Source organism: Engystomops pustulosus, chromosome 7 (assembly GCF_040894005.1).
Source record: "Engystomops pustulosus chromosome 7, aEngPut4.maternal, whole genome shotgun sequence".
NCBI classification, from domain to species: Eukaryota; Metazoa; Chordata; class Amphibia; order Anura; family Leptodactylidae; genus Engystomops; species Engystomops pustulosus.
Genome location: NC_092417.1, coordinates 44,611,713 through 44,637,277, shown reverse-complemented (window position 1 = coordinate 44,637,277; position 25,565 = coordinate 44,611,713). Strand labels below are relative to the sequence as shown.

The following is a 25,565-nucleotide window of genomic DNA, read 5'->3' as shown; positions in this document are numbered from 1 at the left end:
TAACAAATCCCGTGTGTGTGAATATAGCCTAAAGTATAAAAGCAAATCGCAGAGCAGAATTCAGTCATTTATCACCTCCTCCCAGTCCGCACTCCTCCAACACAGCAGAGCTGAGATTCCTACTCCTCCTAGTCATGTGACTGATCACATAACGTCACCATAGGTCCTTTAGCCCACTAGCATCTACCTCGTACAGACAGCACTTTGTATTGCTCAGGAAAAGGAGGAGACATTAGAGTTGTGTGTGGCAGGAGCTTATTCTCTATGTGCTGGCACTGTATGCTCGCCTGCGTCTGGACCTCTACATACAGAATAGATATTTGTTGGACATAGCAGGAAGGATTCTGGACTGTTGTAGTACTGGGTGTTGTTGGATTAAGGTATAGTGTAGGAGGCAAAGTACAGGGTTGTCTTTGCTGTGAGATTCCCCTGCAATAGGTAAAAGATGGGGGGCTGGTTGCTGGCTTGATCGGTTGCCATGCATCTCTTCTAAACATCATCTACTGAATTAGAAAAGATATCAGACCTCTAGAACATATTGAGATCTAATCTGTCAATGCGGTTGCATGTCCACAGGTTGCATGCATGATGCCCTTACATGGTTGTCAGTAGGAGTCACTGATCAGCTGGAGAAGTTAATGGCCAGGAGCTGAACTGAAGATCAAGGGTTAGGAGATCCTTACATCCGTCGTCGTCGCAAGTGTTCACTTGGATTAGTTCCTTAAACAGACTTTGCCGGACACGGTGAAGCCCCAAGTAGGATGGATGGATGGTGAAGAAGCATGATCTACCCCGGCCTGGCTAGCCTCATCAAGGGGCTCCTTCTAGCCATTGTCACACTAGGATCTGCAGGTAAGATGAGGACAAGTACTGGGTCAGTTTCGGGGAGGGGAAGCCTTCTTCTTAGATTGTTACTTGATGACTTATTATAATAATTCTGTAAACACTTAAGAACAGATCTGTGGATGCTACCAAGTCACACTAGGTCATATGTGTCATCAGTCCCTGATGTGTACTTTAAGCAACTTTTCTGCGCAATGAAGATATTTCCATGTATCCATTTATTATATTTATAGGGCAGTGATGGCTAACCTATGGCACTGGTGCCAGAGGTGGCACTCAGAGCCCTTTCTGTGGGCACTCAGGCCATCACCAGAGATGACTCCAGGTATCTTCCTGCAGTCCCAGACAGCCCAGTACTTGCTGTGCACAGAGCTATTTTAAAGTGACAGCTGTGCCTGGGACTATTTTCTGCTTTATTGGTGTCCTCAGTGCTGGTATCAATTAAAACTGTGACACTTTGCGATAAATAAGCGGGTCTATGTTGTAGTTTGGGCACTCGGTCTCTAAAAGGTTCGCCATCGCTGTTATAGGGAATATCATAGGGGCATTTCCTAGTATGAGGTCCTGTTAGTCGCTGGTGATATTGGACTAAGCTGGGTATGTTATATGCCTTGGGGACACTTTTTATATTGAGCCAAAACCAAGTGTGGTCGAATACATAGAACAGGTGAAGTCTTTCCATTATTCCTTAGTTTCCAAATAATAATTAACTGAGGTGTGGACTGCAGGTGATATATATATCTCTTACTACTTTTACATTATAATAGTGGAGTGGTTGGCATGGTCTCCACCTTGGTAGACTGCATTCATTACTAAAGTGGTAGACAGTCCTACCTAGGTATTTCTCAGGAGGATACATTTGGAAGGGTTTGATAATATTGTTGTGTTAGCTGCAGAATAGAATCCATGGATGAGGTTGAAGTCTTCTATTATGACTTGGAGAAAATTTACTTATTACCTATGTTTCTGTAAACTAAGCAAACCTATGTAAACGTCCCCTACAATATCACTATTTAAGAAGGCCTTTTACAACCCACTGTAATATTATACAGACCATGTTATGGTTATTATGACCCAAACTAGAAGCATCATAGATCCGTACGGTCATAGGTCTTGTGGTCGGACGCGGATTGGTGACTGTTATATGCTGTGCATGTAGCAGACACATTATGGTCATCTTGATAAACTTGAATTGTAATCTGATGCTTTAAAGAGAAACATTTGATAACATTGTAGTAATTTGACAATTGACTTAACAGATCAGGCGAGGGGCGCTGACCTGCAATATGCATATAGAAATGTTGGTATATGGAGCACAGTTCTTCTAGGTATATACAGGACAGTTGTACAAGTGCTCAATGGCAAAGACTAATTCATAGTGCCACATTTAATCATAAAAATTACACCAATTTTAGTACATATTTAAGCAGCGTTGATACATTAAACAGTCATGTTTATACCTTAAACCTTTAATACACATTCTAATAATTTGCGCCAAAAAACTGTAGCCTAGAGTGTTCAGTACATGTGGTACATGTTATGTCTCATCTTGGCCCCATCCCTTTTCTTCAAATTTCTCAAAACTTAAATCACATTAAAATTTGAGAGCTAGCAAATCCTACATTATCTCATTAGGAATTTGCATCAGAATTGGCAATTTCCCCCCCTTTTTGTGTCCTAAAATGGCACACTGAATAGCAGGCTGGAATTGCTATGCAACGAGGCTCGAAGTCTTGCAAGAAGCAATGGCTGAGCCAAAACACAGGATTCTTACTCCTGTATTTGCTATGAGCACATGGACCTACAATTCAGTCAATATTGATGGTAGAGGTGTATGGAGAAGGTTAGATTTCCTATCCGTAAGAAAAGAGCAATTGATCTGCTTCTGTGCGGCGTTAATTGGGAGCGTAGTGTATTTCCCCTCCTTAATATACACTTGCGGGCATTTGTAGGTGCACGGTGGATTTAAGCAGGAGGTGTTGGTATGTTGCCCAGCAAGGTCTCAAAGTCCCATTGTGACAGCAAATGGTTACGTAGCTGCTGTCTAATGATAGCGATATGATAAATTATTAAATATCTTTCTCCTTGGTTAATGCTATGAGTCATACTCCTGCTGCGCCTCTCTTGTCAATATCATATATATATATATAAAAGTACTCGGCTTCCTAGGTAAAGGATTTGGGTAGTTGAGATCGGAATAAAACCACTTCCTGACCTTGTCACCTTGTGTCCAATAAATCAAGTCCAGCACTGCCCTACCTGGCATAGGATGTCTACAGGTCTGACAAGAAAATGATTAAAATCTATGGCATTTGCTAGCAGGCCTGGTAGCAAGCAAGATTGCTAGCAGCAGATCTGTGATTATGAGCCAAGCTATCGATTTGTGCTGGATTTCTTAGTGCACTGTGATATTATTCTCAGTATTCTCATTGGAATCCCAAAACTAGTGTATCAATAGCTACTCTATACTGTGCTAATATCCGGCCATAGTAAATGACAGCTTGTGGGTGATTCAGTAGACTATGGATTGTCTCAATACATGTAGATGCTTGTGAAGAAGATTCTTCCAGCCTTTACCTTTTGTATGCTGCAGTATTGATCTAGATATACAAGGGGGTAAAGATCAGAGATCAGGTGCTTATGTACACATAATAACTGGCAATCAATAAGCCATGAGATTCGTACAACTGGTCAGTGTCCTTTTTGGCAAACCATGAGCAAAATTTTTCCTACCTAGATGATCTCATTTTTTGACGGATAGAAGTCGTTTGATATAATGATGCCACATAAAGTATGGATGGAAAAACTTTTATCTGGTTTGTATGAGAAGCTTCAAGGGAGAAGTGTGACTACTGCCACGATCAGGTGGGTAAAATATGTAACATGTACCCATGTTATCTCAGTGACAGAATAGTAGAACTGATTTAAGGAAACCTGTCAGCAGAAATACACTTAATGAACCACTAAAAGTATGTTATCAAGCAAATTAACACCTTCCTTGTATTTCTTTCATGACCCAGTGAACTGGCATCATACGAAAAAACATACTTTGAAGTGAGATATAAATTGGTTATATGAAGTCATGGGGGAGGAGAGCTCCGCACTAAAGTCAAGCTCTCCTCGTCTAAGAATGTCCCAATTTCACAATAATTGTGTCCAGGGACATCAGTAACTCCATAAGTCTGGTACATGATATCAGTCACAGCAGAGAAGGTTTCCTGAGCCGGGGAGAGCTTGACTTCAGTACTAAACTCTATACCTTCATGACTATATACAACTAGATTACATATCACTACAAATTTCCTTTTCTGGATGAGGTCAACATACTGGTAGCGGTCAATTTCTACTTTTCTACTGACATACTCCCGTTAAGATATATTACTGAACAGTTCTTATATACACATGGTGACTACCACCGATGGAAGTTATTACAATACCATAGGTTGACCAGAATTTCACAGAGTAACATAATAATTTGCATTGCTCTGGAGTCTTCTAATATCCCACCTGGGTGGCATTTACAGATTTCCAGGATAAGAGTGACATGTTTGAGCATGAAGTGTGCAACAAACCAAAGAGTCTTGTAGGATCCCTCCATCACTTCAACAATTGAATGTATCAGGGTATGTATAGTTGACCCCCTCTGTGAAAATGAGGGGTATTTTTTAATGTTTTTTTGGGCAGAAAACTGTCTGTAAAGTGTACACTGTTATCTTAACTCCCTCATTGCTACTTGAAAAGAAAATGTGAGTGGGTTTGGCTTACGGGGGACAGGGACACCTCGGGCCAACAGATGTACAAAAAGGTGCACAATTTCCAGATGTAATGTGGCTCGTGTAGGTGTAAAGCTGGATGGACGGGGCCTCCAGAAATGCTCTGAGATAAACAGGCGGGGACTCTTAATAAGATTAAAGGGGTTATCCGGGTTTAAAAATTTTTTTATGGCCGGGCTGGGGAGGGATAGTTAAACATAATAAACATGGACTTACCTCCTCCGGCGCCGCCGATGTCCCACGCCGCGGTCACTTCGATCCGTGCCCCTGTAAACAAACAGGGGCACGGAAGCCGCGCACAGGGAGCTTCCGGTCCGCGTTGTGGATGGCTCCTCCCATCCGTCCCTATCTCTCAGCGTTGTAAGCGCTGGGAGATGGTGCGCATGGGAGCATCCGGCCGGCCGGAAGCTCCCTGTGCGCCCTTCTACTGAAACCGGCGCACGGAGAAGACGGGCCGCGGCGCGGGACATCGGCAGCACCGGAGGAGGTAAGTACATGTTTATTATGTTTAAATAGCCCTCCCCAGCCCGGCCATAAAAAAAAATTTAAACCCGGATAACCCCTTTAAGGCTGGTGTCAGGGTGCAGTCACACGTTGCAGATAAAACTGCATCGCAATTAGTTTTGGGTTGGTTTTAGGTGGTATTACTTATTTTAACAAGTGAAAGACATCAAATCAACAGGTGAATGACATTTGTTGAACAGGTTTCTCTTTCAAAATCAAATTCACCCGTTCAGTTCATGTCTTTCACCTGTGAAATTGACAAAACTGCACCTAAAACCACCTCAAAACTGATTGTGATGCAGTTTTAACTGCAATGTGTGACTGCACCCTCAGACTTCACCCAGTTAAGAGCATAAGTAGGATCCTTGCAGTTTAAGGGTGCATTCACACGTTGCAGTTAAAACTGCATCGCAATCAGCTTTGAGGTGGATTTAGGTACAGTTTTGTCAACTGAACAGGTGAAAGACATGAACTGAACGGGTGAATGACATTTGTGGAGCAGGTTTCCCCTTCAAAATCTCTTTCACCTGTTCAATTGACAAAACTGCACCTAAAACCACCTCAAAGCTGATTGCGATGCAGTTGTAACTGCAACGTGTGAACGCATCTTTCACATTGGCGTTGGTGCTCAGTTTCCTGTACGCATCCATTGTGTTTTGCCTGCCTTGTGTCTCCGTTTTTCTCCTGTTTTGTCTCTGTGTCCTGCAAAAAAAAAAAAAAAAGGTTTAACATTGCTTTGAAAACATCACACCTGGTTTTTCAGGTGAAAAAAAATTGTTTCATCTGTTTCTTTTTTGGACTCATAGACTCAAGCCAATGTGAAAACACCCATAGAAATCAATGGCTTTGTGAGGCATCCGTGGCAATCATTGAACCACGGAGAGAAAACCCTAAGCCTTAGCCTAAGGGTGGTGGCACACCGGGGCAGCCCGCGGCCCGATCGCATCAGCGTTTCTATAGTAACGCCTGCGATCGGGAACGAGCCGCCGGTGTTTTGCGTTAATTTAATGCGGAATGTGAACGGGCCGTGGCTTTGGGTCTGAGGAGATAAGCTGTGACATCATCTATTCTCAGTAGTGATGTAATGATGGGTCAGTGATATCTATATAGAGGTCATTGTACAGGGAGGGGGAGGAGATAAGCTGTGACATCATCTATTGTCAGTTGTGATGTAATGATGGGTCAGTGTTATCTATATAGAGGTCATTGTACAGGGAGGGGAGGAGATAAGCTGTGACATCATCTATTGTCAGCAGTGATGTAATGATGGGTCAGTATTATCTATATAGAGGTCATTGTATAGGGAGGAGGAGATAAGCTGTGACATCATCTATTGTCAGCAGTGATGTAATGATGGGTCAGTATTATCTATATAGAGGTCATTGTATAGGGAGGAGGAGATAAGCTGTGACATCATCTATTGTCAGTAGTGATGTAATGATGGGTCAGTGTTATCTATATAGAGGTCATTGTACAGGGAGGGGGAGGAGATAAGCTGTGACATCATCTATTGTCAGTAGTGATGGGTCAGTGTTATCTATATAGAGATCATTGTACAGGGAGGGGGAGGAGATAAGCTGTGACATCATCTATTGTCAGTAGTGATGTAATGATGGGTCAGTGATATCTATATAGAGGTCATTGTAAAGGGAGGGGGAGGAGATAATTTTTTTTTTATTGTCTAAAGGATTTGTAATATTACCAAGTCTAATATCCCTTCCCTTTTTTTGGTTACACTGGCATACATGTGCCTGGTCAGTGGATCTGTGCTATGGATACTTCTTTCATACCCTCTGCATTCTATTTCTACTTTTACTATAATGTTATGTATTCTGTTTATTTTAACTAAATTGTATTTGTTTTCTATTTTATTGTTGTCCTGATATTGATTGTAGTACATTGAATACATACTGGCAACCATATTTAGAAAATGCTTATAGTGCAGTGTGTTATCAGTATTATTTTCTCTGGAATTTCATTGTTCGGCTTCCAACAGGAAATGGATTACAAATCCTGTCTCATATCTCTAGAGATACAATGTAGCTTCTTCAATAGCGAAATGTCTCTGGGCTGTGACATCACTAATGGTGTTTTTTTTCTTTATCTGTTTCTTTTCTTTTTTGTTTGGTTTTTTTTTTTTTCATTCCATGAGTCAGAGCAGGTTTTTCTACTAAATCTTCAGGCTTCTGTATACCACAAAGCAAAAGCAAGGACTGACTGCAGAGATTTACTGAAAGAAAAACAGAAAAAGGAAATATTTAAAGGTCTCAAGAAAAAATATAAACTGAAAGTCTCATTAAGATTCCTCTTTTTTATCTTCTCTTTAATGAAAGTAATAGACCACTACAGTTAGTTTATTTTTGTTTTACTATGCAAAGGGATTGTAAACTTTTCCTAAAACGCATAAGGGAGTCACTTCTTTCCCCTAATCAGAGTGCACTGTGATTGATTGTTTGGCTCCTGCGATTTACCAACTGAAACTATGATACATTTGCTAGAGTTATAATCTCTTTACGTCAGAATCAAGTCGTAATTGGCATCAACAAACTATCTGGGGCAGCACAGTAGGGCGGCACGGTGGCTTAGTGGTTAGCACTACAGTCTTGCAGCGCTGATGACCTGGGTTCAAGTCCCAGGGTCAACATCTGCAAAGAGTTTGTATGTTCTCTCCGTGTTTGCGTGGGTTTCCTCTGGATCCTTCAGTTTCCTCCCACACTCCAAAACATACTGGTAGGTTGATTAGATTGTGAGCCCATGTGGACAGGGACCGATTTGGCAAACTCTGTGCCTCCTTCCTTCTAAAACCAACTTTAAATTATGCTAATTAGGGTATTTCCCAGTGATGAGCGCATCACGGAGGGACAAAAACCCCACCCCCGAAGCACTCATGTTCATTAGTATAATTTTAAAAGTTGATTTTAAAGGAAGGAGGCCATGGATAACGCATGTAAGACAATTACCATAGCCACAGTGCCTGGATCTATGAGTAAGTGCCCCTGGTTTATCACAATGGATTTTGATGGATTTCCTTTAGCTTACGACACATTTGTTAATGGCTAAGATAGGGAAACATGTCCCCCCTGGTGGATGGGCAGTACATTCTTTGCTAATTTAACTCCTTTGGAAGTGAATACACATCACAGAAAAGGTGTGATACAGAAAACTCTAATCCTCATTCACTTTTCTACCAATTTCACCTGGTTGACCATCTAATTTGTCTGGCACCTTCTTCTCTATCTTTTGACAGCAGACGTTGGGAAAGGAAAGTATTAGGTGGCTGGATTTCAGGGGTTGGAGATAAACAGTTGGAATCTATATTTTGGGTGTGTCTGCAGGGTCATGTGTAAAACACCTTTTTTTAATGTCCGTATGGCATCTAACAATCCATTAAGGTGGCAAACCAGCTGATCTACTTAAAGGACACCTGTCAGGGTGATTTTGGACACTAAACCACCAACAGGTTCTTATGGATCAATGGTTTAGTGTCCCAAATCGCCATTTAGCTAATAATTATTCCTTTATTTATATAGCACACAGATTACGCAGAGCTGCACAGAGCTTGCTAAATCAGTCCCTGTCCCCATGGGGCTCACAATCTAATCAAGCTATCAGTATGTTTTGGAGTGTGGGAGGAAACTGGAGGACCCGAAGGAAACCCACACAAGTACAAAGAGAACATACAAACAATTTGAAAATGTTGACCTGCATGGGACTTGAACCTAGGACCTGAGCACTGCAAGGCTGTAGTGCTAACCACTGAGCCACCGTACTGCCCTACACCCTCTGTGCCTTGGTCCAAAGCTCACCACACTTGCACATTAGCACAGTGAAGGCGGCGTTATACGCCAGGCCTTTACTGCGCATGTGCGGGGAGCAACAGAGATGATTCTGACGCGCCTCATCGGACCCATCTCTAGATAAATATAAAAGTTTATTTTTTTCAATTAATAGTGGACACAGAGGGACTAGCTCAAGGGTGATTGGGACACTAAATCACCAGTCCATAAGGACTTATGGGTGGTTAGGTCACAGGACATCCTGTGATCTGCTTGATGCCTGCAATGTAGATCAATAAATATCACGCCCGCTCCAGCTATATTAAGGTTTATTTTAAAATTCCACGATAGGAGGAATGTCATATTTCAAAGTATAAATTCAGCAGAGCAGTGTATTATGGTCAGACCGTTCTTCCAGTCTTTCATGTATTGCATACCCCTGTATGTCTTGAAGGACTGGAGCATGTACAGGCATGGAGTAGAGTTATACTCCCCTTTTTCTCACCTACAATAATGAGTTTTAAAGTGGTTGACTTTACACATAAAAATGTAGACCTAATCCTAAAATATGTGATTTATGAGAAGCAAATGAGGAACGTAAATTGCCAAAATTGGAAGTTCCTGTTTTGTACAGATGGCGGTATATAGCATAAGGGTGAGCGCTGTCATGGAGTGTAGCACATTCTGTTCTTACTGTATACCCGTTGATTTCAGTGATGGGAGGTGACTTGATTTCTGTACAATAATAATAAAACATTTGGGGACCTATCGATCCTTTTACATGGTCAGATTAATTTTGAGTAACAAATTACAAAGGTTTATCTGAAGGATTAGCCCTTTTTGCAGAACCTTTAATAATTTTTGGGGCAGAATGACCTCAAAACTTACCATTCATTGTGTAGCCATTCTTCCCGTTATTGTTAGCACATCTCCTTTTAACAGTTTTTTTGAGCAGACACTTAAGGCCAACATTCATGGTTTGAGTCAGGGTCGGCTCCAGGTTTCAGTAGGCCCCTGGGCGACAGAGCCTCAGTGGGCCCCTTTGCGGTAAACTCACATCACATGGCGGCAATAATTCAGAAACTGAAACCGTCTCCTGTTCCCTAAAATATTCCCTAGTATATCATCCCAAACAGCCCCCTCATGGATATTTTATACACAGCCCCTTAATGGTTATTTTATGTAAAACCCCCAATGGATTTATTAGATATAGCCCTCCTTACTTCCATGGAATCATTCTGTACAGCCCTATGTGGGCCCCTCAGTAGCTCTGGGCCTCGGCACTTGACCAGGTATATCCAGTGCAGACGCAGGCCCTGGTTTGAGTCTTTCCCCCTTCCCCATTTTTTCTCTCCAATCCATATCTCCATGACAAGGTCAGAACCCTCCTAAACATTGCATCTCACATGATTTATGTGCAATAAAAAAGATTTTTACTCATTTTGAGACTTCTCTAAATTTGTACCGTGCTCATTTTCTCATCAAAAAATATTGCACAAAGGGAGTTTAATAAACACATTTGTAGAAAGTAGACCACACAGGGGCAGAGATGGAATGAAGAAGGGGACAGACATATGGTAAATATTCTTAGTGTTAGAACGATCCCTATGGTGTAGAATTTGACTCCTAGGGGCAAGTAAATGTGTTGGTTGATTAGTGTTGGTTTGGCCTTAAACCAGTAATGAATTTATTGCAGAATTCAACTTTGTGTGTGGAAACTTGAGGTATGTGTTTAGACCTAATAAGAAAGTAATATGATGAAAATCCACACTGAGGGGGACATTTATCAGTGCTTATGTGCTAGATTTCAGGCATAGAAGCACTGAAATAATTGCAAATTATTGCACATTGCAAGAAATTGTGATTAATATTTCAACTATACATCCATTTGCGCATGGTGGGGCACGACAGCTGCTATCATTAATCCCTGAATGTTTGCAGATTTTTACTCAAAACCACTTCAGGACAGATCCACATAATGTTAATGTCTGCTTAAACGATCAACCAACAGAAAAGATTACCATGGCTCGTTAATATGGGATATCAACTCCCAAGTACACTGTTCTATGGGAAACTTCAAATTACTTCACATTAGGTTAGTCTTTTAAGCTACATAATCGGAGATAGTTAGACACAGTTGGGAATGGAAACTGCAGATAAATATCTGATTTCTGACTATGTCTTTAACTGCCTGTATCTCCGGTTTTATAGTTCACAGAACCACAAAATGCTGAGATTCTTATCTTTACACTGACTTCAGCACCATGTTTGTGGCTGCCACTTTATAGAGCCAAAGATATGGTTCAGACCACCCCCTTTCAATATCTAAAAGTGACTCCTCACAGGCAAAAAAATGACTCTTCTCAGCTTGTTTGCATAAAACAGAAGCTATTTTTTTTATAATTAAACAGCTGATTTTTAAAATAAGCAACAAAGCAACAATTTTATACCCTACATAAGGGTGTTGATCAGTGTCAGACTGGGATGCGTGAGGCCCACCAGTACAATCTAGTTTTGGGGCCTACCAGTGCAGAGCTGCACGGAAATGTTGCCTGACACTAATTCTCTTCCTAACCCTTGCCTGGGACTTTTTATGTTCTGGGGCACCTGTTAGTAACTGATCCTGCCTGATCCTACTTATTATATGAATACATGGGATGGTTTAGATGATGAATGCTGAATATCTGTGTGAAGTGCAGTGAGAGCCCATCTAGTTTGGGGGCCCACCGGTGGATTCACCTGTCCACCAGTGGGCCAGTCCATGAAGTGGGGTAAAAGTTCTATCATGACATATCAAGCAATGCTAAATCATTCAAAGTTCGATTTTTGTTGTTTTCTTTTCTTAAATGCTATAATAAGAAAATAATTATAAATCATGTAACACACTTACACCCAGGCAAAGTTTCATTCAGTATAACTGTAACCATGTGCTGTCCCTATTCTGCATAGTGCTTTACTGATGTCTGAGTACGAGGTAAAGGTATCACACAAGGACACGTGCCCTGATTGGCTAAGCATAAATCACAATAACATTAATACTACTACTCACTTGGTTTGACCAAGGTCTCCTGTCTACTTGTATAAAAATACTACGTATTACCGTCATGAATTATCCATCACTGGTTGATCAAAGACTTTATCTTGAGGGGGAAATAACCCAAAGTTGTCAATTAAAACCTTTTATCTTCTAGCATTTAGTCTGTAAGAGAATAATTGTAATAAATCTTGGCATAGAATATGATTTGCTTCCCAGTAATTAGAACTTTCATCAACTCCTGTCAGTCTCATTAGCGGAAATAGTAGATGTAGAGTATTTAGCAGACATCTTCATAAGAATCAGCCTAATAATCTCATGGGAGGGAATTTACTAAGTCTTGTCCACCAGTTTCTGGAGGACAAGGCTTGTGCACTGATTCTCACACAGGGCAGGGAGCAGGGTGGATACGGACTTAAATGGCCCTCCTGCCAAATTTACTAAATTCCCCCATTGTATGTGTTGGTCAAGTATGTGATATCACTAGTCCAGCAACTCTTCTTTATTGCTCATTCACATCTCCAGGACTTCTCCAGAGCTGCACCAATTTTCTGGAATGCCCTAACCCAGATTAATACCCACCCTCCAAAGCTTCAAATGCTGTTAAACCCATCTCTTTAGACAGGCCTTTTACGTTTTCTAACTGCATGTACCATCAACTCTCCCATTACTAACCCATCCTATGTCCTCCTCCCATTTGTAGTCCAGCAAAGACGAGAAAAATACCAGGCTCCAGGCTTCTCTGCAGTCGCATTAGCCATGGACATAAGATGACGGCTGATGACTGGTTCAAGCAGCATTTTTATTTATTAATTTTTTTTTTTTTAATTCTATTTCCTTGTATGGCTGGATCATTATACAAGCTCTTATACCTCTTGTGTCACCCCCTTCAGCCACATAGACTGTAAGCTCTTGTGAACAGGGCCCTCACTCCTATTGTTTCATATGACAATGTTATTACACTGTAATTATTAGTTATTTTATTTGTATCTTCCCCATAATCTGTAAAGCGCTATGGAATCTGATGGCGCTATATAAAGATTATGATTATTATTATTATCATCATAGAGGAGGACATAACTAGAAGGCATAGACTTCTATTTATGGAAACCAATTTGCTTTTGGCCAAAAAGTTACCGTCCCAAATCTCTTTTAACTATTAGGTTTTCCAAAGCAAATTACATGCTGCTAAAACTTGTATGTTTACCAACGGATAACTACTGGTCAGTGTATGTGTATAACACCCCTATAGCGCCCCCCTTTGAGTAAATAAGGCATTGCTAATAGAAACCTCCCTTTATAGTACTGTTATGCTTTGACTAATAAGTTAGAGTCCTTCATTATACTCTCTCTTTACTAAGAATCTCTTAAATTCTGTTTCTAAACCAGGTATCCTCTTAAGAGGGAATCTGTTGGGTGTTTCTTACCCCTTAAATTGGCGCCAAGCATGTAAAGCATCAAGTAATTCGTTTTCTATTATGTCCCTCACTAAGCTTAAAGTAGCTGAGAAATCCTGGACTGGTACATGAAAATATACCTTAACTAGCCAGTATTTTAAAGCTTTACATTTTAGTTTGCTAACTAATGACTAATGAAACCTGACTAGTTAAGGTCAATTTTCATATGCCAGTCTAAGTCCTCATGCACACAAACTTGCATCTTGCTTGTGTCCTATCCATTGTTTCCACACCTAGCACATGTCCCCATCTATTTCAATGGGCTCAGACACAGCTAGGAGACAGCTAGGGGACCACTGATTAGGGGAGCAGAATATCATTGGTGGGGATCTGACTGGTGGGACCCCCATAAATCATGATTTTTAGGGTAGAAAACTCATGTGATTGGTTCCCTTGGAAATTCTCCACTAGAGTCCTGATGGTCGGGTTCAGTATTTGGGTTCTGCCACCTGACCTGGATATATTACCAGATTGGGGGTCAAGTAGCCAATCCAGAAAATTGATGCACCTAACAACTAGCCATGGCTATGATTGGTTAGGGGATATCACTATGAATGGCCATCGCGTCCGCTCATCTCTAGTCTCCACCATGTACATAAGATTTAATAGAATGCAACCCTTCCGGATTACACCGGATATTTTCCAAACATAAAACCACTAGTAATCCTGACCATTCACCATAAAACTTGGAAAAATGCATGTAAAAGACTTTTTTTTTTTTTTTCCTTACCAGATTTCTACACAATTTTTTCCATGCGTAGTGGTTTTTTTAAATTCCTCTTTCATATGCAGAAGGAATTAATTTATAGTAATTGCTAAATTCTGTCTAAGGAATTTTATCTCCTTCTTAGGAAAATTCTTTTCTTTTAAGTCTCCTGCAAATGAAGCTACAGCAATGAGAAAAGATTATAAGAAGACATAAAAGAAAAGCGCTGCAGAAAGACAGCATATGAACACTTTTACCTGGTGCATAGAAATATCAATTGTTATGTGTAATGTTCTATTCCAAAGGATGGAGATAATGGGGGTTATTTATGTTACGAGCGCCGGCGTGTGATAGCCCCGCCAAGCATCCGCGCAGCTGGATACATCAAGAGACTCCGGCCTCTTGATGTATCCGGCAGGGGCCTGCTCAGCGTTTATTTTTACGCCAGGCTCTACCTTTTGCGCATATGAAAAGTTACCGACTGCAGCGGGTGTGCAGGCTCTGAGACAGAAATACCCCGTTCCAGCCCACTCACCTCTGCCGCGTCCACACCCCTTCATGTCCCTCCACACCAGGAAAGGGGAAAATAATCGCATGCTTTAACACAATGTTAAAACATGTGATAATATTGCATTAATACCTAGGTAATGGGGCAAATCTTCTCTTCTCACATGTTGGATATGTGTTTTTCTTTGATGTAGTAGATAACTGTGTGATGCTCCAGTGCTCTTTCTTCCCTGCCTTGCTCCGCACTATATCTCTTTATAAGCAGTAACACTGATTCTGTGTCCTGATTGGCTGAGCGGTTTGTGCACATTCACGTGAATTCCCTGACTGCTATTTGCATCTCTGCCAATAGTTGATGTCACAACCAGAAAGTCCCGGTAAAGCTGAGAAGGTTTTTAAAATGGGGGGGGGGGGGGGGGAAGGGGGTATAACCAGCAGAGGCTGGGGCCCATAACAGACCTTTGAATGGGGCCCCCTTCCCCATTTATATACACATTACATATTTACACACAAATATTTACACAATCATCATACACACACGTATGCAGTATATATACACACATCCAGTATATGCAACATACACATATGCAGCATATATACAGACACACATGCAGTATATGTACAACATGCACACAGCACAAGATAGGTTCTGTAGGTTTGTTTTTAAGTTGAATTTGTATGCAAGTCGGAACTGCTGCATATTTTATCATTGTAACATGACAAATTCATTTTTGGTCTCTGTGACAAATGGATTTAAAAAATGTTGGGTTGTCATTAGAACCAGGATTAACAATAAAGCTCCATTACAGACACCAGTGATAACTGTTATAGCTGATTATTGTAGCCCAAAGATAAAGTACAGTAAATTACCAATCACCAGAGGTCCGTTTGTAACTAGGGGTCGCTTGTAAGTCAGGTGTTCTTAAGTAGGGGACTGCCTGTATACAATATATACAGCATATATACACACAAACACATTTACGATGTCACCTGGAAAGTGGGGTCAGGATGTGGTGGCGGGAGACGCCACAGGAGCACAAGAGAGGGCGGCTGGTGAGGTGGCTGGGCGGACCAGACTGGGCCGCAGGTGAAGTGGGTGGGAGCATTGGGCTGCAGGTAAGGTGGGTGGGCGCATTGGGCCGCAGGTGAGGTGGGCGGACCAGGCCAGACCAGGTGGGTGGGCAGGATGCATGTTAGCGTATGTAAAGTGGGTGGCTGTTCCGGTCAGCAGCAGTCAGGAGACAGACAAACGAATTATAATTTGTTAATGATATGTTCTGGCTTCAGGATTCTGGCTTCCTGCCAGATGCCCTTCCGTCACGGGCCCTCCTGCTCCGGTGCCCGTAGCAGCCGCTACTGTTGGTTCGCCACTGGTTTTACAGATGGCCATATCTCAGGAGAGGTATCGTCGGAATTGTTAGCACAGCTGGAAAGAGCCTTTGACAAAACAAATTTTTGTCGAGTAACTTTACAGTTATACTTTAAAGTCCTTTTCATTGTTTTTCATTCTTATTTTATGAGCCGAGTTTTAAAAAAGCTATAAAAGTAATGTCAGTTCAACAATACTACATGACAAGAAATCTTAAATGTGTGACATTCACTGTCTATGTTACCGTTAATGGTAGAATTTATTTAGAAGACCGCAACCCCAATGCTTTTAGGGATTCATTTTCATTCATTCAGGGGGCCCTGGGTAGATGCCCACTTTGTCGGCCCTGCACTCTATAAGATCTTTTCTCAATTCTGACCTGCTAGCAAGATGGACAGAGCTTACTGTGATGTCATATGTGCATACATGCTGCGATTTTTCTCTTCTTTTTATTTCCCAGTTTCCTTTTCAAGATTCAACATTCCGTTAAGATCCAAGGTTCTGCCTTATTATCCTTTCTTTGAAAATATTGCAGATGTTGGTGACAGTGAGTGAATAATAAGCCCCCTATTGCTTCAGTTAGGTTGCCATTCTTAGAAGTAATCTCTATATATATTCTCTGAAGAACACATTAAGGTTCAGTCATCATCACCTCTTGTCAATGCATGGCAAGAAGCAACAGAGAGATGCTGGTGGCACCCAGCTGTAGGCTGAAGTTAGTTGCTTTTATTCCATCAGTCCACCCACAACATAAATGCATAGACCTCCTGTCACATAAATGGAGGTGGATTGGATTCTGGGCCTCGGCTTCTGTTATATCTTAATGAGCTACTTCCAGCTTGAACCGATGGCAGAAACCCAACAAACTGAAACAGCAGTACACAGCATGGTGTTTCACATTGTGCTCCTACATATACTCTGTTCAAGGGAAAGTGCTCAGTGTATCATTAAAGGAAGAAAAACATGTAATGAAATCCTCAATTATTAAAGGGCTACACTAAAACCACTTGGAGCCAAACACCCAAATTAGCACAAAGATTGGTCTTAATCTCATTCCTTTTCTTGTCCAACTCCCAGAATTGTGAGGACAAAATTGACACAGTTGCCAAATAAACTTGGCAGATTGCAGTCTCCATTGTCCGGCAGTCTCTCTTACAATAGTCAAAAAGTTTGTTCACAAGGTGATCTTTGGCTGGATAATGCGCTGGTATGTTTATAGGGGGGAAATTAAGGAGTACATTGAATTGAAGGTCTGACAAATAAAAAAACAAAGCTCTTTGTGGAATGGTTGTTCTTCTGGGGAGTTTTCACTATATTCCCCTGCTCAAGTTTATAAGCACAAATAAAGGATTACATTTTTGTTCCTGCGTTTTTAGAAGTTTTGCTTTTGCATACTAAAATGAAAGGGGCATCACCACAATAGTGGCCAACTATTTGAAAGTAATAACTCTGGGTAGGCCAGACTGAATGTATAGTAAAGTCCATGAAACATTAGTAGAGATGGTAGACAAAGAAGGCAAATCTTTAATACTTTCTAAGATATTCTAATGAATGAATTACACTTGTGTTAAAGGGTTTTCCCATGAAGAAAAGTTAGGACCTATCCATGGGAAAGGGCTTAACTTGCTGATCGGTGGGGGTCTCAGTGCTGAGGCCCCAAGAGATAATGAAAACGAGGGGTCCGATGGGGTCCCACGTACCTCCATCGGACCACTTGTCGCTTCGTCAGATTAATGGAGCAAACGACCGTGCGTGACCGTTCTGCTCCATTATGATCTGTGGAGCTGACGGAAATTGATGATCGCTGTCATGCACGGCCGTCTACTCCATTAATCTGACGGAGCGACAAGGAGTCCGAGGGACCCCTCATTTTCGTGATCTGTGGGGGTCTCTTAGTTGGGTATCATAGTTTTAAAGTAAATCTATCATCAGAATAAACCAGGGGCACTTACTCATAGATCCAGGCACTTTGACCGTTGTAATCTTCTTCTTTTATTTGTTAACCATGCCCTCCTTCGTTCTTAAATCAACTTTTTAAAATTATGCTAATGAACCAGAAGGGCTCTAGGGTTGTTGCAAAAGCCCCTTCATGCTGTAGCATCATGGACTTTTACACTGTGCTGGAGCCCCCCAACCCTCCCCCCCCCCCCCTTACTGTGTGGTGAAACTTTATTTGCTGCTGTGAGATTACACCAGACAGGTGTGAGGGTGGGATGTCCTCCAGAACAGTGTAACAGCCTGTGAAGATCTATAACACTGGCTTGCAATGTTTTCTTTAGTCCAATGCAGAATGAACAATCTTAATGGTGACGATTTACTAGTCCTGTTTAGCGTTAACAGTGACTGATGCTGGATGATAAATCTAGTACATCTTTAGAGAGTGTTGGCTTACTTCTTGCACATTTTCCATTTTGGCACACTTGGCTTTCTTAATCGCCCCAGTTTATATATTGGATTTGGTTTTAGGTAGTGTGCTTACTGTATAAAGTTGTGGATTCAATCATATGGGATCCAACTGTTTCACTATTGCTTTTCGTAGGCCAGATGTCCTTACTATACGTTATTGTCACGTCACTTGAATGTTGTAACGATGTAACTTCTAGGTCACAGGGCACAATTTGTCAACTCATGTTTCTATAAATACATTATAATGGTCACATATTTTCCTAGAAATCATGATTCATCAAGGTCTGCTGAGGCAGGTTCTATAGATAATGCAGCATTCTCATGATAGATCCTGAAATCACCCTTAGTGAAAGGCTTCTATGTGCCAGTGTGTAATAAGCCCTGTCAGCGCTAGAAGATCTGAGGGTAATATCATTCAGGAAAAGGACTGGCTGTTTGTCAGTAAATGTATCAGCTTAGATGTGGATATCTGCAATGTTAATGGGTTTTTAATGTGATTGATTCATTAACAATAATATTGATCACTGGCATTATCTACTTGCCATGGAGACTGTAACATAAGCAAAAATGAGTAATTTCAGGTTAAAAATATGAAAACAAAACCTTTAACTTTTCTCTACAGCAGTGATCAAAGGTTATACTGCATTATCTGACCACTTAGGGCAGTGTTTTCAGTGGTTGGGTGAACCATAATTTTACCACCACTCCTGGTATTCCTATGCATGTGCATGTCCCACTATATCCCATACTAGCAATGCCCTTTCCCCATTGCACCTTTAGACAGCTGACAAATCCAATCACTCCTGTGCCCACCAATTAACAAAAACCTAAAGGCATCAACTAGTAGAAAGTACTGACACTTTCTGTCATTGAAATGGCCATTCTGGCATGGGTGCCAGGGGTAGCACTCAGAACCCCCTGTGGGCACCCAGGCCTTCACCCCATCCGGCTTGCAGTCCCGTTTATGCAGGGAGTTAGATCTGTGGTTAGATCTCTATCTAGCAGCACAGAGTTTCTTTGTAACCTGGTCATATAGAGCATCTGCCCCTATTGCTAGAAAATCCTGAATTGAGCAAAGCTTTCAGAGTAAGATGGTAAGAAAGCAGGTTATGGAGCATATGAGTCAAGGTAAGTGGAGAAAGAAGCACTAACTTGAGTTGCAGATGTACTGTCTAAGCTATAGACAATGAATGATATACCCTTAGCCTAAATTAAGGAGGTGCAACAACTCTTTGGGCTTCTGCGTTAAGTGGATTTCATTCTGTCCTTGCTAGACTGAACACTGGTTTACTCCTTTTACTAACGACCTTATTTGATTTCCAGAGAAAAGGGATACAAAAGCGCTACCTGGTGTAATAAATTCAAAAATCAATTATATGAAGAGTGGTGTTTAAATTGCGCTCACCTTAGCGCGTTGTGCAATCAGGCACAACACTGTGGAAATCGCACATCGGATGCAGCCTAGTCCTTGCCGGTTGGGAAACCCCGGGTAGAAAGCATATATGATCCGAAAGGTAGAAGGGATTCCGTCCTTACGGTAGTAGGAAAAAAGGACTATACTCCCGGCGCTTCTCCGATCCAAAAATGGTAGTTTTTATTTTAACATTTAAAATCAAAAGTTAAAAATAGAAATAAAATATCAGACAACGCGTTTCGCGTCCTATTGCACGGACGCTTCCTCAGGTATTTGATTTCCACCACAACTATCTGTCTTCTGTGGATTTTGCTCTATTAAGTGAGTTGTGATGTACAGAGTCTTCCTCCTCTCAAATTTCTTCCCTGATGGTCTGCCCTGTCTGGATGTCAGGTCACTGGTCCACTCGTCTACTGCAATGGGGCTCTGACAGCACATAAAATGTTTGCATTCTATTTACTCCTCTGCTTGCTAGAAGGCCTATTTTTATCTAGCTAGGGTTTATCTATCTATTATATACTTCATAAGTCCTCTTCGGTTTAACCTGTATTATTTTGACTACAGGATTTGTCCCGTCTTTGTTTCTGTGTTTGGTGCCGGAAGGGAATATCGACCAGTTGTCGCCCTAAGAATAACCCCCTTCCCAGCTGTCCCTACCTCATTGCCCAGCCTACTCTGACTTTGTCTTTCCTTCCAGTCCATCCCAACCATGCAGCAGTATTCCAGGAGGTTTATTCCAGTGGCACACGGAGTGGTCATGATCCCATGTTAAATTTTACACATGGTAACATCAGACACCCATGGCCTAGGACAGTTATGGCGAACCTATGGCACTGGTGCCAGAGGTGGCACTCAGAGCCCTCTCGATGGGCACCCTCGACATCATCCCAGCACAGAGTTTGCCAGACAGGACTCAAGGCCTCTTGTAGTCCCAAACAGCCCAGGACCCAAGAAGGCAGGTATAATGATAATCCAAACTTCTTCATCTTTCTAGTGTATTGTCGTCCTCAGGTGCCTATACAATTTAAACCTGTGACAGAGCAGGGAGTCATAAGTTACTGCTTAATTTGTCACATCGGCACTTTGCTAAAAATATGTGAGTTTTGGTTGTAGTTTGGGCACTCGGCGTCTAAAAGGTTTGCCTTCACTGGCCTAGGATTACCCCATCCTCTGCTGTACAGTGTCTGAGATACTGACGTGTTATAAGCCAGGTCTTTGCACTGGTGTTTCATCCATCAATTCATTACCATGTTAAGGCATCAAACAGATTTCTGGTCAAATGGAACTGTCTGGAACAAAACAAATAGGAAGAGCGAAGTGATGACAGATTTTCCGTCCTGCTCTCATAAAGAGATATGTACAGATGCTGACTGTCTGTTCAGTGTTGACAGCTTGATGCTGAAGATAAATCTTTTGCATGCTAATTTGCCTATTCTTGTCTTTTTAATCCTGGCATAAATCTTGGAAGTGAACATATAACATCAAGAAGCTAACTAGACACTGACATTGTGTATAAATGATAACCATATAGTCAGAGCATCTCGTATATGTGCCCCATTCATATGCAAGCCTCTGTAGTGTCCTTCTTGAAAACAAATAATCTCTGGCTTCAGATCTTTTATTTATGAAGAGTCAATGTATTCTGTTCTATGAGAAGTTATTAATAAAACATGCATAGTGCATTGGTAATACACACTCGTACAATAGATTGCTACACTTGTTGGTGTATATTTAGGACAGAAACTGCTGACACCATTGTCAGATATAATCTCCTTTTGGCCCCTTCTAACCACTAATAAACTAAGTGGTTCTGAGAGCTATAGTTATTATCATGGATCTCAGGCTTTCAGGACGGGCACAGAAAAAAAATCAAATCAATGTTCCAAGAATGGTGACTCTCCAAGGGCTATTTTAAGGACCATATTCTCCACAGAGTTGCAGGCACAGTGACTGTAAGTATATAGATTCAGTCAAAATCAATATACTGTACAGTTAACTGCTTATATGCCAGATGGGCTACATTAACCAAGCAAACTCAAGGTTCTTAGCTACGTTTTGTTCAAATTGCATAAGCCCAATAAGCACCTCACAGTATCCTCGTTTTAATGGGTCCCTCTGCTATTGGATGTGGCATCACATGGTGTACCATGGGGTACAGCAGGGGCCAAAACCCAGCAGACTCCGAATACCCCTACTGGTAAGCTGAGCCCCCATGGCTCCTGGCCCTGGTTCCCTTTCAGCACCACAGAAACAATGGACGTCATGCAGTACCGCAATGTGTAAACTGGTCTTGAATGCTCACCATTTCATGTAGTCTCAGAAACTGGCAGTGTATACAAAGTCTGTATCATCTCACCACCCTGCGTCTTTAGAGTGTGCTGCGGATGTCTCCTGGATCCTGGAGCTTTTCAATGAAACACAAAGAAATTATCCAGCACCAGCCTTAGCATTTTGTTGAGAACGTAGCATATAGCTGCCTTTATTCTGGAAACCTTAAAACTGTATAAGCATTGGTTCAGGAGTACAGGCTGTTCTCAAGTTGAATTTGTATGTAAGTTGGAACTATGTATTTTTATAATTGTAGCTTCAGACAAACCTTTTTTTTTTTTTTTGTGCCTGTGACAATTGCAGTTTATAAAGCTTCATTACAGACACCTGATTATTGCAACCTGGGACTAAAGTAACATCCAGAGAGCTTCACCAGAGGTCATAGTGGGTAGAGGAGTCCGTCTGTATTAGGGGTCGTCTGTAAGTTGGGTGCTCAAACAGATGTACACTCACCGGCCACTTTATTAGGTACACGTGTCCAACTGCTCGTTAACACTTAATTTCTAATCAGCCAATCACATGGCGGCAACTCAGTGCATTTGGGCATGTAGACATGGTCAAGACAATCTCCTGCAGTTCAAACCGAGCATCAGTATGGGGAAGAAAGGTGATTTGAGTGCCTTTGAACGTGGCATGGTTGTTGGTGCCCGAAGGGCTGGTCTGAGTATTTCAGAAACTGCTGATCTACTGGGATTTTCACGCACAACCATCTCTAGGGTTTACAGAGAATGGTCTGAAAAAGAAAAAACATCCAGTTAGCGGCAGTTCTGTGGGCGGAAATGCCTTGTTGATGCCAGAGGTCAGAGGAGAATGGGCAAACTGGTTCGAGCTGATAGAAAGGCAACAGTGACTCAAATCGCCACCCGTTACAACCAAGGTAGGCAGAAGAGCATCTCTGAACGCACAGTACGTCGAACTTTGAGGCAGATGGGCTACAGCAGCTGAAGACCACACCGGGTGCCACTCCTTTCAGCTAAGAACAGGAAACTGAGGCTACAATTTGCACAAGCTCATCGAAATTGGACAGTAGAAGATTGGAAAAACGTTGCCTGGTCTGATGAGTCTCGATTTCTGCTGCGACATTCGGATGGTAGGGTCAGAATTTGGCGTCAACAACATGAAAGCATGGGTCCATCCTGCCTTGTATCAACGGTTCAGGCTGGTGGTGGTGATGTCATGGTGTGGGGAATATTTTCTTGGCACTCTTTGGGCCCCTTGGTACCAATTGAGCATCGTTGCAACGCCAGAGCCTACCTGAGTATTGTTGCTGACCATGTCCATCCCTTTATGACCACAATGTACCCAACATCTGATGGCTACTTTCAGCAGGATAATGCGCCATGTCATAAAGCTGGAATCATCTCATACTGGTTTCTTGAACATGACAATGAGTTCACTGTACTCAAATGGCCTCCACAGTCACCAGATCTCAATCCAATAGAGCATCTTTGGGATGTGGTGGAACGGGAGATTCGCATCATGGATGTGCAGCCGACAAATCTGCGGCAACTGTGTGATGCCATCATGTCAATATGGACCAAAATCTCTGAGGAATGCTTCCAGCACCTTGTTGAATCTATGCCACGAAGAATTGAGGTAGTTCTGAAGGCAAAAGGGGGTCTAACCCGTTACTAGCATGGTGTACCTAATAAAGAGGCCGGTGAGTGTATATCTACAGAAAAAAACCCTATGTGTTTCAAGCGCTGTCCCAGGCCCTTCTAGAAAGGACATTTCATACCCTACCTTAGGGGATGGTAATTTAATAGGGTAAATGACAGTTTCCCTTTAAATAGGGTTATCACATTATTAAGTGAACATATTTCTTGCCTTTTCTCTCTGGGTGTGATCTGTTTTGGAAAGTGTTCTCTTGCATGACCACAATATGAATCATTGCCGGCTTGGATAAGATGTGGTAATACGACTTCTGTTCTTCTGAAGTTCCATCTTCATCTTTGTATCCAGCTGTCCACAGCTGCCAGATAGATGGTGTCAGATAGCATGGCACACAATTACCAACTAATCGTCAGCTATTTAGCCAGATCCTCCAGAAGACATTTGGATACAATTACTAGAGATGTGTCATTTCTTTTACTGGAAATTATGGAGAATGTGGGAACCTTAAGAATTCTATGTTTTATGAGCAAAAGCAAATGTAACATGTAATTGCATTTTGAAACCACTGGAGTGAATCTGAAACTCTATTTTCTGCTAATACTTACAAATTTCATTGAAAATCATAACAGACATGGGGCACTATGTCAGCTGGACAAACATGGAATAAAGAAGAGCACTTTTTTCACTTAATATTGGACGTCTTGGAGTGCTGCCTATTTTCGTGCAGTGACATGGACATTAGAGACAGCAGAGTATCCAAAATAAACCTGTTTTCTCTAAAAGTTTATTATTTGATACTATAATAGAGTCTTTGAAGAATTGCATGCCTTCATGCTGCTGGGGTTTAGGGTCCCACGCCTTTTTACCTTATGCAGCAGGGATTTGGTGAAGTGATGGTTAAGTTATTTGAAGTGAAGCAAGTGACCTCTGCGTGTCCCGGGGGTCCGAAGTGGTCTCAAGACCCCTCTGCCTTTCCCTTCCAGAAACTTGAGAAAGTAGTGATAGACAGCTAAAAGTTCATGGTTTAGGTCTGAAAATAACGCTGTCTTGTTGACAGATTCTCCTTAAAGGGGTTGGTCACCTTTAAATAAATCTGTCTCTGCATATGTACCCGTAGCTTTGCTTCCTTTTCTGCTCTCACCGTGATCCCCTCTATATGTATTCACAACTTCCTCTGCTCCAGCCCAAACTTATGGCATCTCCCACTGTGTCTCGATCTCTTTTATTGTCCTTCCTCACTGACAGGCACAGGAAGAGGGGCGCCGCTGCAGAACCTCTTATTTGTCAGTGCTCACACATGTAAACAAAGAATCACAAAGAGTCTGTAGACAGCATAAAAGTAATTAGCAGGAATGCTGAATCACTTGATGAACATTCAGGGATTATTAAGGCAGTAAAGGCACATGGGCAACTTATGTAAAAGAGTGGCCAACCCCTTTAAATAGATACATAAATATGGAGACATTAAAGGCCCATATAGACATGTGTGTTCTTAGATGTGTCTTTTTATAACAAATATATACAATTTGAGACAATTATCTTGGACTTTGCAAAAGCATTTGACACTGTCTATTGGTTTGGCAGGAATCGTTTGCAATTGGATTGAACTCGCTGAAGGATCGTATCCGGAGAGTTGTGGTCATGATTCCTACTCGGAATGGTCACCAGTTATGAGTGGTGTACCCCAGGGTTCTGTGCTTGGCCCACTACTATATAATATATTTATTAATGATATAGAGGTAGGAATTAGTAGCACTGTGTCTATTTTTGCAGATGACACCAAGCTGTGTAGTGTAATACAGTCTATGGAGGATAGGAGTAGTAGTACAAGCTG

The 25,565-nt window shown here is 41.7% G+C and overlaps 1 protein-coding gene across 2 annotated transcripts in view; it reads left to right on the top strand.

Annotated features, from left to right (window-relative positions):
- TYRO3 (TYRO3 protein tyrosine kinase) overlaps positions 1 to 25,565 on the top strand; it is a 143,463-nt gene that overhangs the window by 272 nt on the left and 117,626 nt on the right. The window contains exon 2 of one of the 2 annotated variants that reach the window (XM_072115700.1): positions 577 to 852. In XM_072115700.1, the coding sequence (XP_071971801.1) occupies positions 783 to 852 (70 nt within the window). In that variant the 5' untranslated portion in view covers positions 577 to 782. Of the gene's footprint in view, positions 1 to 144; positions 853 to 25,565 lie in introns of those variants that run through there. The other variant, XM_072115699.1, reaches the window with a different exon arrangement.